The 17,352-nt window shown below is 31.8% G+C and overlaps 2 protein-coding genes across 3 annotated transcripts in view; one reads left to right on the plus strand and one right to left on the minus strand.

Annotated features, from left to right (window-relative positions):
* LOC127701157 (cytoplasmic dynein 1 light intermediate chain 2-like) overlaps positions 1 to 17,352 on the plus strand; it is a 722,868-nt gene that overhangs the window by 618,760 nt on the left and 86,756 nt on the right. The window lies entirely within an intron of this gene.
* The window catches only part of LOC127702736 (Fanconi anemia group A protein-like), a 68,953-nt gene that overhangs the window by 8,832 nt on the left and 42,769 nt on the right, over positions 1 to 17,352 (minus strand). Inside the window, exons 23-34 of the mRNA XM_052207041.1 lie at positions 16,936 to 17,132; positions 16,156 to 16,258; positions 10,483 to 10,617; positions 9,111 to 9,184; positions 8,731 to 8,859; positions 7,608 to 7,698; positions 5,939 to 6,075; positions 5,203 to 5,302; positions 4,959 to 5,018; positions 3,631 to 3,708; positions 2,319 to 2,404; positions 1,889 to 1,972 (exon numbers count right to left, since the gene is read on the minus strand). Coding sequence (XP_052063001.1) covers positions 1,889 to 1,972; positions 2,319 to 2,404; positions 3,631 to 3,708; positions 4,959 to 5,018; positions 5,203 to 5,302; positions 5,939 to 6,075; positions 7,608 to 7,698; positions 8,731 to 8,859; positions 9,111 to 9,184; positions 10,483 to 10,617; positions 16,156 to 16,258; positions 16,936 to 17,132 — 1,274 coding nt within the window. The remainder of the gene's footprint in view (positions 1 to 1,888; positions 1,973 to 2,318; positions 2,405 to 3,630; positions 3,709 to 4,958; positions 5,019 to 5,202; positions 5,303 to 5,938; positions 6,076 to 7,607; positions 7,699 to 8,730; positions 8,860 to 9,110; positions 9,185 to 10,482; positions 10,618 to 16,155; positions 16,259 to 16,935; positions 17,133 to 17,352) is intronic.

Below are 17,352 nucleotides of genomic sequence, written 5' to 3' on the forward strand. Positions count from 1 at the left end.
AAAAAATTGAATCGCAATTTCCTGTCGATATGCACAACTACATAGTATGTCCTTATTATCTAAAAAGGTTTCATGAAATTCTGTTGTGTGGTATCAGAGGAGTTGCGACGACAAACTGTTGCAGTAGTACATTGAAGCAAATAAGTTCAAAGGGGCGTAACTCCTAGAAAAAAAATTGAACCGTAATTTCCTGTCGATATGCACATCTACATAGTATGTCCTTATTATCTAAAAAGGTTTCATGAAATTCTGTTGTGTGGTATCAGAGGAGTTGTGATGACAAACTGTTGCAGTAGTACATTGAAGCAAATAAGTTCAAAGGGGCGTAACTCCTAGAAAAAAAATTGAACCGTAATTTCCTGTCGATATGCACATCTACATAGTATGTCCTTATTATCTAAAAAGGTTTCATGAAATTCTGTTGTGTGGTATCAGAGGAGTTGCGATGACAAACTGTTGCAGTAGTACATTAAAGCAAATAAGTTCAAAGGGGCGTAACTCCTAGAAAAAAAATTGAATCGCAATTTCCTGTCGATATGCACAACTACATAGTATGTCCTTATTATCTAAAAAGGTTTCATGAAATTCTGTTGTGTGGTATCAGAGGAGTTGCGATGACAAACTGTTGCAGTAGTACATTAAAGCAAATAAGTTCAAAGGGGCGTAACTCCTAGAAAAAAAATTGAATCGCAATTTCCTGTCGATATGCACAACTACATAGTATGTCCTTATTATCTAAAAAGGTTTCGTGAAATTCTGTTGTGTGGTTTGAGAGGAGTTGCGATGACAAGAAACAGGACTGACGGACGGACAGACGGACGGAAAGGTCAAAAACATTATACCCTCCGCAACTCGTTGCGTGGGGTATAATAAAATGAGGTATACTAATGCTAATACAACTGCCTACCAAATATTGTTGAAGTTCCCCTTTAACTAACCTACTTTTTTTGTACACTTTTATGTCAAGAAAGTGCCTATCCCCCAAATCAGGCGTCTGTATAAATTCAGTGGTTGTTGTTGGTTGCTGTCTGTCTTATTGGATTTTTTTGTTTATTGTATGACATTAGGCTGCTGGTTTTTCTCATTTGAACTGTTTCACATTTTGTCATGTCAGGCTTTTTTATAGCTGACTATATGGAATTGGTTTTGCTCATTGTTGAAGACTGTACAGTAACCTATAGTTGCTCACCTTTATGTCCTTTGGAATCAGGTGGATAGTTTTTTTTTTTATTGGAAATCATAACACATCTCATTATTTTCATACTTATCACAAACTTTAGTATGTTTACTAAGCAAAAGTTAAAAGTCAATAGACAATAACTGAGGGACTTGGGCCAAATAACATCAACAGAAATGAGGTGTGCAGATGCTTCTTTAATCATTGATTTCTATTACTATTTCCTCTTAAATGATCAATCACAAACTTCCACAACATACAAACTTTATACAGAAATATCAGTCAAAAGATCATTATGTTGGGAACATTTTCTTGATCAGCTCCACAGCAGCACTTTGGGTATGCTTTATAAAACAAAGGCTTAAATGTTATTCACAGGTGAATAAAATGGCTTTTCATTGCACATCATAATTTTTTAGGGGTTATAATTTCTTGCACTTCCAAGAAATTAAATTATTTCACATCAAGTGGTATTGTATTACCCAATAGCATTGTTTTATCATACAATGTAAAGGTATAATAATAATATAGATAAAACCAGATTTTGCAGGATTGTAGTTTAAGATGTATAAAAGAAATTATGAAAAGAAAAGGGGGTTACTGATACAAATTTTCTAATGGTTTTAAATCCAAAAAGCCAGGATTTCAAAATAACGAAAAACAAGATGAGAACATGAGCAGAAACAGAAAAGCTTTGTGACGATCAGATACCTGTTGATACAAAGTGACAACATAGCTACTGCATACATCCATGAAGGACGATCATCAAAATTAGGGAAATGGCCTTCCAATGCCCTGCAATAAAGTAAAAAATTAAACATAATAATCAAACAGATGCAAAATTTTGAGAATATAACACACATGTACTATTATATAAAAATGAGTCATGTAACCTCTTTGATAAAAATTTGAGTCCAAAATATCAATAAATTTTATAAAGAACACACAAACATGAGCTAAATGGACATCTAAAATATATCTATGCAGCAGGCCAAATTTCTCAAACGAATGATATCTAATAAATAATGATACTTCTCTCACAACCACAACTGAGAAAAGTTATTTAAGATTTTGATAGATATATTACAACTGAAAAGAGATACATTATCTACAGATGATGAGGAAATATTACAAAAATTACCTTTTCAACCAGCTAACTACAGACACCAGATTGCTGTTACTGAAAGTTACTTGTTCTATCAGATATTTAGTTGTTGGAAGATAAACCTAAAGATACAGATTCCATAGATTATAGATTGTTTGGATCTTGTGCTGTTTTCTTCAGAAAACTAAAATATAACCACTTAGTGAAAAGTTTTTCTCAGAGGTCTATTTGATGGATAAAAATAAATTGGATGCTATATTTAGTAAACTAGGGTTGGCTCTAAATGAAAATTTTGAAAGACAAAATCAAGGCGTTTAATAACTAGTGCTTTTTTATTTGATTTTATAGGACCTCAATTCCTTAAAATTATTTGATACATGCATATTACAGTATTAACTGAAATTTGAATAAAACAGAATAAGGTTGTCTTCTAATAGAAGTCAAATAGAAATAACACTTGTGTTAAACTTTCTAATTATTTATCCAGTGAATTGGGTCATACATTCAGAATTCTTCAAGAGATCAAGGGTAACAACTATGAAATGAAAAGTAAATTTTTTTGAAAAATGACCTCAACTTGAGTATAGTAAATAAAAATTAACATTTGGTCAGATGGTACTTATATAATTGTCTTGAGACATCGCATTTTTTACATAATCAAGGGCCATAACTCTATAGGAAGGTCAAACTAATTAATATTTAATATGCTTTAGAAATCAATTATATTCTTTTAATAAAATCATCAGGCTGTATTTGTATCCAAAAAGTTCAAAGTTCTCAATCCTTCAGAGGAATCAAAAGAGCCATAACTCTTGATGGGCAAAGAAATCAACAAAAATCAATTAAAACTGTAATTAGTGGCTCCTTACATTGTGTTGAAAAGTTTATATATTTAGTCATGCATTCATTTATCTAATTATCTGAAAGAATAGATTATATGGTAGAATTAATGGAGACAGACATCTACATTTCATTGAAATAAAAATACATCATTGTATTTTTTTTTTCATTTCTAGACTTCACTTTTCCCTCTTCAGGTGCAAAGCCAGTGAATCTTTTGATTACCACACTAATATCATGATAAAGTGAGAGAAACAAAACACATTTATTTAAGTTTCACTTTTTTGAACAACACAGATGCATCTTTTCTACTGGCTTATAAGTATTTTCCTAGTGCCTTCAGTAATTAGTGCTAAATGCTTTCAAACTCACATTAAATGTTCACAAGATGAGAGTCATATGCACGAAAATCAGTATCATACATTTTTTACACTGACAAAGTATTTTGAGTCAGGCCTTAGTTCCTGTATGGATGCTTACAAAATATTCCCTTTCTGGGATTACTTACCAACAAAGAAGTCATCATAATGGGACAAGTAGTAAATATTTTATCAATATCAATAGCCTGTTTAACCTGGATCATACCCTGAAAAAGACATTACGCAATCAAACTATACTTATTCAATCTTTCAGCTTTTATTATTAACTTAAATGCATATTCGAATAGGGATACAAATCCATTTTGCTACTACAAAATGCATACAATTAAATATTACGCTAAATTGTACTGAAAGATTTATAGCAACTTTCCTTGTCATTTTCTTACTTTTCAAGCTTACCAACTGAAACAATTTGTGACTAAAATTTGACAGGCTATCTTAAATGATAAAGGTCTTTAAAATATTTCTTCTAGTAATTTCAATATCTTTTCGCAAATCTCAGTACTTGATACTTCTGAAACAGCACATCCTAATGAGAACACAACAATATAATATGGATAGAATTTTCCAGTCTTTAAGTTATTCCAGTCCTTATAGATATAATATTATGTTTCCAAATTATGTGGGATCTAAAGGTCAAATTTGAAAGATCATCACTTAGGAACATTTTGCCAAAACTAGTTATTAAGTTTACCAAACCAATTTTTTAAAGGAATATTTCTGGAACTATCCATTTTTAATAACAGTATCTTGGATGGCAAACTTAGTGAGCAGATTGTATACTAAACCAGGGTTATTCAAATATTACTCCTAAAAGTAGATTTAAGGAGTAGATGAAACTGTCAATGCTAATCAGATGCTTTGGTAGCCATCTTGGATTTAAAACATGACTAGTATACCAGATACTTAAAGAAATCAACCTAAGGACCACAAAAAACAAAGTAGGGTTCAAGTTGGAAGTAGGGTTCAAGTTGGCCAAGCTGTTTCTGAGACATTCAAAATATTGAGACTTCCAAAGCCTCAGGCAACTAACTTGAATAACAGATTCAGTTGTCAGATAAGATTTTGAAAAATACATAGACCATTTCATGAGTGGTTTTCAAATTTGCAAGTAGGCTTCAGAAATGAAAATGTGTAAAGTTTAAAGACATCTAGACAGACCGACAACAGTAAGGAAAGCTAAATAATAGTAAAAGCTCAAAATGATTTTCTAATCAATTTGAGCTAAAACATTGACATTAATGTACTGTAAATTCAGAAATTATTGCGATGTTTTTATTATTGCGAAAAATGCGACAGGGTTATAATCGCAATAATTTAAACTCGCATTTTGAAATTTTTATATGAATTGAACAGGATTTTTCTCAATATCGCAAAAATTAAAATCGCATTTTAGTCTAAAATGACAAAGTCGCAATAATAAATGCACGCAATAATTTCTGAATTTACAGTATACCTGCATCAGATAGGAAAACACATTTCTAGGAAAGACACAGCCATCTTCTAAACCTTCTCTCTGAAAAAAAAACCAAAAGTTACGTGTCAGATAATTGGTTGTTTCTGTGGACCCAGTGCTATTTAGAGCTACAAAGCTCTTATGCATGTAATAGAAATAAAAGTTTACCCCCGAAATATACTCATTTATTACTATAAGATTTCATAATCTGCACAAAATAGCAAAGACAGCACAGTAAACTCACCATTTCACCATTTATTGTTGAAAGAACTAAATCTTCATCAATCACAGGGTCTGTAATACTGTCAGTGTAAAAAAGATGTCTTGGAAGACAACAAACTGTCCTTTAAGAAAGAATAAACATATAATCAACATTTTTCTTTATCACTTTATTAACATATTTTTTGAAATAGTTTAGGCAGGTTAGTAACCATAAATGATGAATCATGTATATAGTTAATGACTGAATCAGTGGCTTTTATTGGAGTTATGTACAATCCTTTGACTCAAGAACAACAGACTGAGGTTGAGGGTAAAATGTATTACTGAAAGTGTACTTAAGTAACACATGCAAACTGACATTTTTATTTGAAAAAGGTCTAAAAAGGGGCTTTACCTATCTCATTTGGACAAAAAATCCAACCTTTGAAAAAAGTCTTTTTGCAATGGTATTATATCATCAAGCTTGCATACTAAGAAAAATTTTCAGAAATTTAGATATGTTTTTTAATTTTCATACATTACATTCATTTGGAAAGTGACATCATACCATGGATCAACTTCATTATTAGTACAATTAAATAAATGTATTTACCTTTGCCAAAAAATTGTATTGATACAAGAAATTGGGTGAGGTTTTATGAATACAAAATGTGGAACTAAAACTTTAGACCTAAGGAACCTGTCGAATTCATAACCTTTAATGAGTACTACTTTTTATGCTGCATTTTATGCAAATAAAATATATTTGAGGCATTTACCTGAAAAAAGTTTTAACAACAGCCTCTAATTTCCAGGAACTACTGTGGTTCTGGGCTAACAATTTTAGTTGAGAAATTAACCAAGGTATCCTATCTTCAGCTGAATCATTATAAGAAGGTAATAACCAGCATAATTCCTACAGAAGACAATATATTAAATATAAGATAAATCTTCACAAATTATGTAAACAAACGAAACTAGAATTAGGTTATCTAGTGATCACAGATATGCACACCAGCAGCAAAACTCTTGAATGGTAGACGTGTCATGAAATAGAAGTTCCTTCATAATATAAGTTCCAAGCGGAAAAAATATTCCGTAATATTATTTCAACTCCAACAAATATTACAGTATTTGTTCCTTACAGAATAAAGGGTATAGAATATTTGTTCCAATATGAACAGATATTATGGCATTGTTTATAACAGTTTCCATGGGAATTTCTATTAGGCAGAACAAATATATGTTGACACTGTCAAAATCGAACTTGACAAGTATATTATGGTCTATGATTTTGTGTTTAAATTGAAACAGAATCTTTTTGGTGAAACATTAACTATCATGCAGACACTATAAACCCAATTTGTTAAGAAAATTAAGGGGCATAACTCTTGATTGGTAAATGACAAATAGGTCAATTTCACACTACAACTGTAGTTTATTGCATGACATGTTAACATTCAATAAGATTCTATAAAGTGGTTCTTTAAATATAATCAGGAAAGAAAATAAAATCCTAATTTGAAGATAATAAAGGGACATTACTCTTGTGCAAAATGGGATCACAACAATGTGTTAAAATCTTAAAAGATGTTTGAAGTGGTAATTGATTATCTAGAAAATCCAAATTTTTAAGACAAAGGGCATAACTCTTGAACAGTGAATGTCAAAAACGAGATTGACTACCATAGTTCTCATATGAAATAATTTTCTGTAATAATTTTCAAGTGGAGAGATGGTGGAAATTCTCAGAATGATTTACTGACCTGGGCATTTTAGAAATTACCTATCTTTATACATTTCTGATAGTGAGAAAAATCTGTGAAAGTTTGGTCAATCAGTTTTCAAGGAGTTTGGAATTAACAAACTAATATAACCAGAAATGGTGATGTCCATGTTTTGGTCTAGAAACATAAAAAGTCATTCTGGCAAGAATTGTACAAGCGAGAGCTCTAACAAGACCAGACGGGCGAACGTTTGGTATTTCTATGTCCCCCCCTAAACACATTGCCCGTGTGAACAAAAAAGCAGATGTACAGCACAACTCTATCTTCTGTAAAATAATCGGTGTAAGCTCGTTAAAATTCTGTAAATGTGTTTTCAAGAGTTGCTGATTAAAGGTGTGACACAGATGACAAAAGACAACAAAATCCATACGTGAAGCCCCAGCTTGATGTTATCAGGCAACACAACTGAACCACTTTTATTTGGATTTAACCATGTTAATCAGGCATTGTTTTAGTGAAATTTTTAAGAAAATACATCATATTACCAGAAAATCCCTGAAAATTTAATCCTAAGAAAAAAAGGAGCTGAATTTATGTTGACATGTGTTTTTTCTCTTAAATCTTTTGTAAACAAAACAAATAATGAACCAAACCTTATACATAATCTATTTTGGGAACCATCCTTATAAAATTATGAATCTAAATATAGACTTGTCAATACCTGAAGATACTGTATAATGATCACTTTACTGTTTGTCATCTTACTTCTTTTTAAACATAAAGGACAGTACATGTCATTTTTACTATAGGATCTGAAATAAATAAAACTTAAATCTTAAGAATCAAATAAAAACTTAAAAAGTGCAACAGTGACTTCTAGACGACATTCCTTTGTTTTATTTCTGTTTTATTAGCCTATCAGCACATTTTCCACTTTTAATTATATTTCTTTTTTGAACAACAGTAAAATCATTTTGAAACATGACAGACTTGTCCACAATTATTTGTTGTATGTAGTCAATCAAAAAATTTTGGACTTTTATCTTGCATATTTTGTATAAATAAACTTTAACAAAAAAGCTATATCTCACCTTTTTGTTACATTGATAGTAAAATGCAAATGTTGAAATTAAAATAGCAATACTGTAACATGTAAATAATGCAAAAAATTTAGTCAATGAAACATGACTGAAGGCACAGGGCCAAATAATCTCCATGGAAATGAGATGTGTCAATGCTTATACAACTGCATACCAAATATCATTGACCTATCATAAGTGGTTCCCCTCAAACTGACCTAATCACAAACTTTACATGTAAATTGCAAAAGTTTCAAAGTCAATAGACCATGACTTGAAGGGGCTGGGCAAAATAATCTCCATGGAAATGAGATATGCAGATGCTTATACAATTGCATTTCAAATATCATTGATTTATCATTGTGGTTCCACTTTAACTGACCTTTAAATGACCTACTCACATACTTTTAAGAAATTGTTTGACACCACCGTCCGAAACAGCATATCTAAGTCTCACTTTTTGACTCTGTCAAGGCCTGACAAAAAAGATAATCCCTGAGAAATAAATGTCATAACTTACATATCTCCAAAAATATTATCAATATTTAGTTCAATGTGAGTTGTGATGTTAAGTTACATATTCACAGTTCTTTTATGTGGGTGGGTTGGGAAAATAAACTCGGAACCCTAATACCAATGGATTATACTTATAATGTTACAGGTAAGTCCACCATTCTTTACCAAATGTCAAGCTAAGAGAAGTCTGAATACTTTAGATAATAAGCAGTAACTACAGGGCAAAAAGTTTGTGTGGTCAAATTTTACCTCATATCTGAATTGATTACAGACTCCAATATGATGGAACAGGTATATCTGTAGTCATAGTTACAGCCACCATTTTCCTTTGTTGTTACCATGTAATGTTTGTATATACAGTCATGTAGATATTCCTGTCTGAAAAATGGCTTGAAATTATAAAAGCAAACCTGTGAACAGATATTTAAGACACAATATGTTTCCCTTGGAAAGAGAACTGTAAAGTTTACTAAAGAAAAACAATAAAATAAAGCAGTTATGATAATGTGATTGCTGTCGAAAATATGTATATATCATTTTGGGTGTTGTGGTATTAAAGGTTTTTTGCCATAGTATCAAAGTTCTGAATGGAATGTATTACAATACTGTACAATAATAGTAATATTTACCTTTCAAAATCTGATAACATATCTTGATTAGGACAAACTGCCAACTCCATATTCAACCAGACTTCAAAGGTTAACTATATTTGAGACATCAAATAATAAATAAACAAGTAAAAAGTTATATAGCTATAAAATTCTACTGATCAACACAGATTAAAAGCAAAAATGACTTTAAATAGGCATTTTGACTTGGATGGAGAGTTGTCTCATTGGCACTCATACCACATCTTCTTATATCTATTAACATCATAGTGCGCAGTAATTTCATCCTATCATCTTGAAACCATCAATTTTACTCTTTTGAGACTATTCACATCTATGGATTGGTAAATACAATATTCAGAATTGAACAGGAATCTATATGATAGCAAGCTTATATATAGTATGTAGTAATATATAAATGTAAAATATAAAATAACCATTCATTGTCTCGTAATATAAAATTTATTTATAGTACAAGGCTTTGAAACAGGTAAAATGCGAGGCTTTGCCGTATGGTATTACAGTGACATTACAACTGAATTTTCTGAGGATTCCTGATTTTCATTTTTCAGTAGAACTAACATAATTTTTGCAGGATTGAAGAATTTTATTTTTTTGCAATTTCAGGGTAAAAAAAACCAGCTCCTAGCATAGCTCAACCTTTGTGAGCCTTGTTTAAGATTGATGACTGTATGAGACCTTAAAATGTCTTAAGTGTTTTTCATTTAGGAATTAATTGGCCTTACTGGTTTTTTTTTTTAATTATCTTTAGTTAGGAATATATCACTTCTCTATGTAATTGCCCAAGTATATAATTAAGGTCTAAAGACCTTTTGAACTATATGAATGAAACAGCCACCCAACAACTAAATGAAAACCTTTTTAGACATTTAGAGGTTAACATAAAGTTACCAACCTTAAACAAAAAGACATTATTTTACAGCTAAATATTCTCTTTTTTTCAAATTCTTGTACCTGAAAAACAAGTGCTAATAACTATGTATATTTATATTGATTTATATAATGCTAAAGAACTAATTTGGTTCAATTACTGGGATAATCACTGAAGAACCTTGATTCTGGAACACCAATAGGGCCTTTAAAATATTGCTAATAGCAACAATAGTTGTGTCATTGGCTATCATTCCATATCTCCTTTTTCATATTAAATTAAAGTGTTTAGGGTTACACAGTAAAGAATAAACACTAAAAGGAATTAATATACCTATAGTGTTCCAACATTTTAAGTGTTTCAGTTTTTTAAGTTATAGGAAAAACAATTTCTTCTAAACTAAAGAGGAGTAAGAATCAAGATAAGATTGTGTCCATTTCTCTCCCTTTTTTTTAAGCACATTGTTATAATTATAGCATTATCTTAACGATAATAACACACCTGCATATTATGTTTTATCTCCTTGAACTGTTTCGATCTATAAATGTACAATGCTGTCAGTAATTCACCAGACGCCATCTGCTGTAATGGTCTTTGCTTTATTTCTGGTATCAATCTTTGACAAAGAAACATAAACTGCAAAAAAAAAACCAAGAATGCATGAATTGTCATGGTAAGCATAGCCCACTCATAATAAACTGTTGACACAGAGAAATGTCTCGCCTGTTGACAGAAAATTCAGAATAAACAGCTGTGCCACGAGCGCATGATACGCCCGTCGTCTTGTGTGTGAGGTTTTATGCAATAATCATAAATCGTTTCTGAGATACGGTGCGACATGTGAAAACCCCGCTTTTTTTATAAAAAAATCAATAACTCTAAAATAAAATTTTGAATCATCACCAAAAAGTATACAGATCTTTAGATTAATAAGTGTGTAAAGTTTTAAGCAATAATCATAAATCGTTTTTGAGATACGGCGCGACATGTGAACCCCCCCCTTTTTTTTTACAAAAAAACTCAATAACTCTAAAATAAAATTTTGAATCATCACCAAAAAGTATACAGATCTTAAGATTAATATAACTGAGAAGTGTGTAAAGTTTTAAGCAAGATACGGCCCAACATGTGAAAAAAACACCCACCTGTTTTAGTTACAAAGCAGTGCATTCATTAATACCCGGTACCCGGTACTTTTACCCGCCTACGGAAGCGTCTGGTACCGGCAGAAAAAATAAAAATACAAAAAAAAAATGTGTAAAATTCTTTTGAAGATCGTTCAAATCTAATTTCTTTCATTCCTTGACAATCTCCGTTCTACGCCGTTCATGTGTATGTTTATAGGTGTCTTCGTCGAGGTCCGCGTTAAAGTATAGATCTATCTTCTGCCAATTTAGGCACACCTCCAAAGTAGGAGAAGTGATAATTACAAACCATGTGTCTGTATCTGTATCGTAAGAGCGCTTTAAAATGCGACGATTTAGCAGTATATTTTCAAGCGGCAAATTGTTGATGAATTTAAACAACAACCGCAATATTATGTCTAATAAAAGGAAAGCAGCTTGTATCACAGATTATTTTATGAATAAAAGGTTTAATAAAGGTGAACATTCTATGAAATTCAGAAAAATCGTTAATCGTATCAAATCAGTTCGTTTCCCGTTGGACGTTGTCACTGATCTCCGTTTTCACGATATGTGTTCTATGTTGTGATTGAATTTTTTAGTGTAAGACATCGTGAAACATTTTACAATCTGAACTAACATAACTGTTACGTTTACAAAATATAACATCTGACGAGATTTAAGACTTCTAAAATTAAAAAAAAAGACAGCTAAGAAGAAGTGAATTTTTTTTTTTTTTTACTTACTATAGTCAAGAATCCTATGATTAATTTGCCCCCCCCCCCCCCCCCCCCATTTCACAATCACCCCTTTTTATGAATATTTAAGTTAAGTGAAAGTTGAATACATGTTGTTTTTTTCGGACAAGAACAACCATCACAACACTTAGCATATATCAAAAACGTTTGTTTGTTGTTTTGCATGAGAGCATGTTTATTGTTTATTTTGTTTAATTGTTTGCATGACACTGTTAAATTACTTACACAAACAATTGACACAGTTATGATTATAACAAAGCAATAAAAAAAAAGTTACAACAAGTTTTATTATCAATTTTTTTTAATAATATACTATGTAACTTATGAAATTTCATTCACAAAATTGAACAAATGCAAAACATTTAATAAAAGTATAAAAACAAACAAAACATTTAAACAACATTTCACATGAAACCCCTGCGTTATAGGTCATACCATGGAAGTATTATATTGACAATATAATACTTCCATGGTCATACATATTTTATAACTGATTACAAAATAATTATAAGCAATGTATTTTCAGATGATTACTCTAGCATGTCTAGAAAAAAAACAATTCAATGTTAACTTACCCAAAATTGAAGCAAATATTACAGACTTTACCCTTTTTTTTTAAGCAAAAAATTAAGGCTGAAATCCCTAAAATCCATGAGCTTACGGGGGGCTTTGCCCCCTTGGTCCCCCTACCAGGGCTAGCCCTGGACCCACTGGGGGCCTTAAGCGGCCCCCAGACCCCTTGCCGTTTAAGTTTGGTTCCCCCTATAATCTCAAAGGTACCTCCAGTCTAAAAAAATAATGAAACCCCTGACAAAGTCCTGTAACTCAAAAAGTTTTAATCTTATTTTCACCAAAAAGTATACAGATCGTTTGACCATCATAAGAAACAACTATGTTAAGTTTCATGAAATTTGGATAAGTCGTTCTCAAGTTACAGTGCAACATGTGAACGCCGGACATTTGTATACCATAATACGTCCCGTCAAAATTTTGACGGGCGTATAAAGAGACAATCTGATGAACAGCAACATTGATAATTAATTCAAAGTTCCTGGATCATGACATACAGGGGCAGGGCCTCCAAACAGTCATTTAACTGATATGTACTGATAGTAATGCAACTTTATAGAAAATATCATTATCTATAATCACAAGTAGTTCCTAACTGACTGCGTATTGAGGGTGTTTATTTATTCCATATTAGCTAGAGGTATAGGGGGAGGGTTGAGATCTCACAAAACATGTTCAACCCTGCTGCATTTTTGTGCCTGTCCCAAGTCAGGAACCTTTGGCCTTTGTTTGTCTTGTATGTTTTCTAATTTTGGTTCATTTATATGTTTCGGAGTTTAGTGTGACGTCCACTAGCTGAACTAGTATACATTATTGTTTAGGGGCCACTTGAAGCCCGCCTCAGGGTGTGTGATTTTCTCACTGTGTTGAAGACCCATTGGTGGCCTTGGACTGTTTTCTGCCCTTTGGCTGGGTTGTTGTCTCTTTGACGCATTCCCCTTTCCCATTCTCAATTTTATTTAGCAAAAAACTATGTTTCGCCTTCTGTCCAAAACAGCCAATATAATTGCTATTCTCTTAAGAGTGGGGGTCTTATAAACAAGTGGCTCATAAGAGCCCAAAAATTCACTTAAGGGTAATAACTCGTATACCGATTGTATTGCTGACCATTTTTGCTGTTTTCAGTTTCTACCAATCTATTTAATAGATAAAAACTAAAACATATGTAAATAAACTGTTGACCGAAAGGAATGTCTTGCCTGTCGGCATAAAATTCTGAAAAAGACAATCTGATGGACAGCAACATGGTTTATTAATTCAGTTACTGGACCATTATCTAGTGAGCAGTGCCTGAAAATAATCGTCAAACTGATAAGTACTGATAGTAATGCAAGTTTAAACAAAATATCATTGACCTATCACAAGTAGTTCTTATCAAACTGACTTAACATTGAAAATTGCTAATTAATTCAAAGTCACTGGACCATACCGTAATCGGGCTTGTATAGTTTGCACTGGTACATAGTCTGCACCCCCTTCTCCCCACGAAATTTCCGGTAAAAAAACTTTTTGTAACTGTTAGAAAAGGTCTAATGAAACTCCAGTAATTTTACATCGTGTGTGGTCGTTTGCGGTATTTTCTTTTAAAAACCTATTTTCCATCACCAAACAGAAGCTGAAACTGCTTGTAAATGGTTCTAAAACACTTCACGCTGGTTAAAATAAGTCTAAATCACACAAAAAACAATATAGAAACTTGTGTATGTTTAAACCGGAAGTTTGAAAAGCACGTGTAAAAGATGAAAAAACCCGGTGAGAGTAGAAATCCGTACATAATAGATATCACTATAATACGACTTTGAAAGTAAAGCGATTCCCTCCTTATGTAAAACAGTGTTTAATATATCTATCACATTCATGTTTGAAGGGTCTTAAGCTAATACAAAACATATTTGTCAATAGGAAACACCAAAACGGAACGAATAATAACCGATTACGTTTTGTAGTTTACACATCGTAAGCTGGTTTACGGTTGTCTTTTTTTACTCTTTTTGTACGATTTCATTCATGCAGATACCAGTTTATATTTAGCAATGCATTGAAAAGAAACGAGAATTTTGTAATGAAGCATTTAATTTTTAAATTTATCAGTATTAATTTGATATTGAATAAAAATAACTTATTAATATGGATTGGGTAAAATTATTGGTTTGAAAAATGATAAGAGCGCCCTCTACAATGTCAATAATTAACATGGCGGAACGTAAACAAACCACATCGCGAAATTGAAATTTTCTCTCTTATTTCTTGCTTATTGTACTCTATAGTCCGCACCCCTGCTGTCAGGGTCAATTTTGGAGAATAAAACCGCGGACTATACAAGCCTTTTAACGGTAACCTAGGGGACAGGGCCTCAAAATAGTTGTCAAACTGATATGAACTGATAGTAATGCAACTTCATACAAAATATCAATGATCTATCACAATTAGATCCTATCAAACTAACTTAAGCAGAAAACTTAACATTGAAAATTGCTAATTAATTCAAAGTCACTGGACCATGACCTAGGGTACACGGCCTCGAAATAGTCGTCAAAGTGATATGTACCAATGGAAATGCAACTTTATATCAAATGATCTATCACAAGTAGTTCCTATCAAAATAACTTTTGTTGACGCCGTCGCCTGAAAAGCAATCCCTATGTCTCCCTCACCGTGATTTTCGCAGGCGAGACAAAAATCATCATTTAAGGGCAATAACTACTATAAGAGATCATCAAATGGTTTCAGTCATACTGGCATACTTGAAGATCTTGTATTGATGATAATTTTTGAATTTTTCAGTTTCTAACCATCTATTATAGTTTTCAAGATAATGGACAAAACAGGAAAATTAGTCAAAATTGTCATTACAGGGGAATAACTACAACAATAAGTCGTTCAATTGTTTGGTCATAACAACATTTTCAAGGTTGTATAGCTGATCAGTAGCACAGCTCAACCTATCTATTATAATTTTTCAAGATAATGGGAAAAACTATTTAATTAGTAAAAAAATCGTCAATTTAGGGCAACATCTCCTAAAAGGAGTTATCCAATGGTTTCAGTCATATTGGCATTTTTGTAGCTCATGTAATGCTGATCATTTTTGCTGTTGACAGTTTCTAGCTTATCTATTATAGTTTTCAAGATAATTGGGCCAGGTGAGGTAAAAATTACAAAATGGATGAATTTATAAGATCACATTTCAGCATTTATTGAGTATAGTAAGACTAAGTTGAAACATTTTCAGTCTTACAAGTTCTTTACAATATGCAAAATGAGAAACAGGAAAATTTCTAATTTGTTTTTCACCTCATACATTACTTAGATAACTAAATGTCCATGTATTTATAGTATCTGTGATCCTGAGCTTTGACCTAGTGATCTCAAAATTACAAGAGTTCTCTCTCTACTGAGAAAACATAGACCATGAAAGTAAAATTTATATTTGATGCTGGATTCAAAAGATGGTACATTGTATCAGGAAACCAAAAATTACAAAGCATTACAGAGTATCATGATCAGACAGAATGCAGTATGTCTTGCAACTGTCCTGCACAGTTTTGGTTAACATTTCATATACAGATCAATTTATAAAAGAAATGATTTTGTAGATGAAAACAAAAGTGGTAGTCCGGTAAAAAACACTTCAGTACAATCTAAACACACTGTAATAAGGTTTTTAAACATGTTTTAATCCACTCCTTGATATCTATATAAGTTAACATGTTACTACAAACCTTTTGGATTAGAATATTTGGAAATATTCTGTTGTAATCCTCCTCTAACAAACAAGAGTTATCCACAACATTAAACACACAGAATAAATAAGATGACATTAACCTACAAAAAATATAATAAATTACTACTACAGGACAATAATTTATATCACTTCTGAGAAAATACTCTGGGGTTTCATTATCTTGAAAGGGAACTTGTAGCTTTAAGCAATATGTAGGAAGTATTTGCTTATATATAAATTCAGTTTAGAAGAGTACAAGGACTGTCCCTCAATGAAAGGCCTATAACTTTTTATCTGTATGAGTTATTCCTCGTTTGCAGTTTTTCACTGGAATAAAAAATGTGAAAATCTCGTAGAATTTTGGAACAAAATAAAAACATTTCAATATACTGATATGGACATTATACTTCCATGACTTCATACTAGATCTAGACAATAACAGACAATAACATATATTATAACTGGAATCATTCTTTCACAAACTATCATACCTCTATTACTTTTGATTTATCTAATTGCCTAACGTATGCATAAAGTATATGCAAATCAAGATCCAGTTTTTTATATGGACCTTCCTTACTTTCCAAGATCGTGTCCACTTAAAAACATCATTCCTCAATGCCATAATATTATTCAAAACTTGACCTTTCTAGTTCTAGGTAGAAGTAAATATATGTGTTCATGGTCCTTTGTTAATAACCAGCAAGTGCCAACTAGTGAAACATCGAAGTGATGACTAAAATATATATATATACATATGCATAAAAAAGACTTGTACCTTAGACCAAATATCATCTGCTCTGCTGTCTGAAGAGGAAGACAGGTCCATATTTTTTCTGTGAAATACTGTTTTTCTTTGCAGTTACTGCTTATACAATGCAAAAATTCTACCAAACCAAAAATTTGGCTTTTCATTGAAATGAAAGTCAGCAGTGTTGATAGGCCAGCTATGTGATGAGATTCCATATTATTGATCTGAAAGATGATTTTAATTAGATATACCAAAGGAGGAATTATTTTACAAAAAGTCAGAGCTATTATTAAAGAGTGTTTCCTAAAACAATAAGTCAAATCAAGAAAAAGTCAAATAAAAGTCCATCAATTGGCTCTTACAAGTATTTGCTCCTACCATAGTTTTCTATTCTGGAATTTAGATGACAGAGTTGGAAATCGTGAGGTAACTGATACTGCACTA

The sequence above is a fragment of the Mytilus californianus genome, unplaced genomic scaffold, assembly GCF_021869535.1.
Source record: "Mytilus californianus isolate M0D057914Y unplaced genomic scaffold, xbMytCali1.0.p SCAF_5, whole genome shotgun sequence".
In the NCBI taxonomy this organism is placed as follows: domain Eukaryota; kingdom Metazoa; phylum Mollusca; class Bivalvia; order Mytilida; family Mytilidae; genus Mytilus; species Mytilus californianus.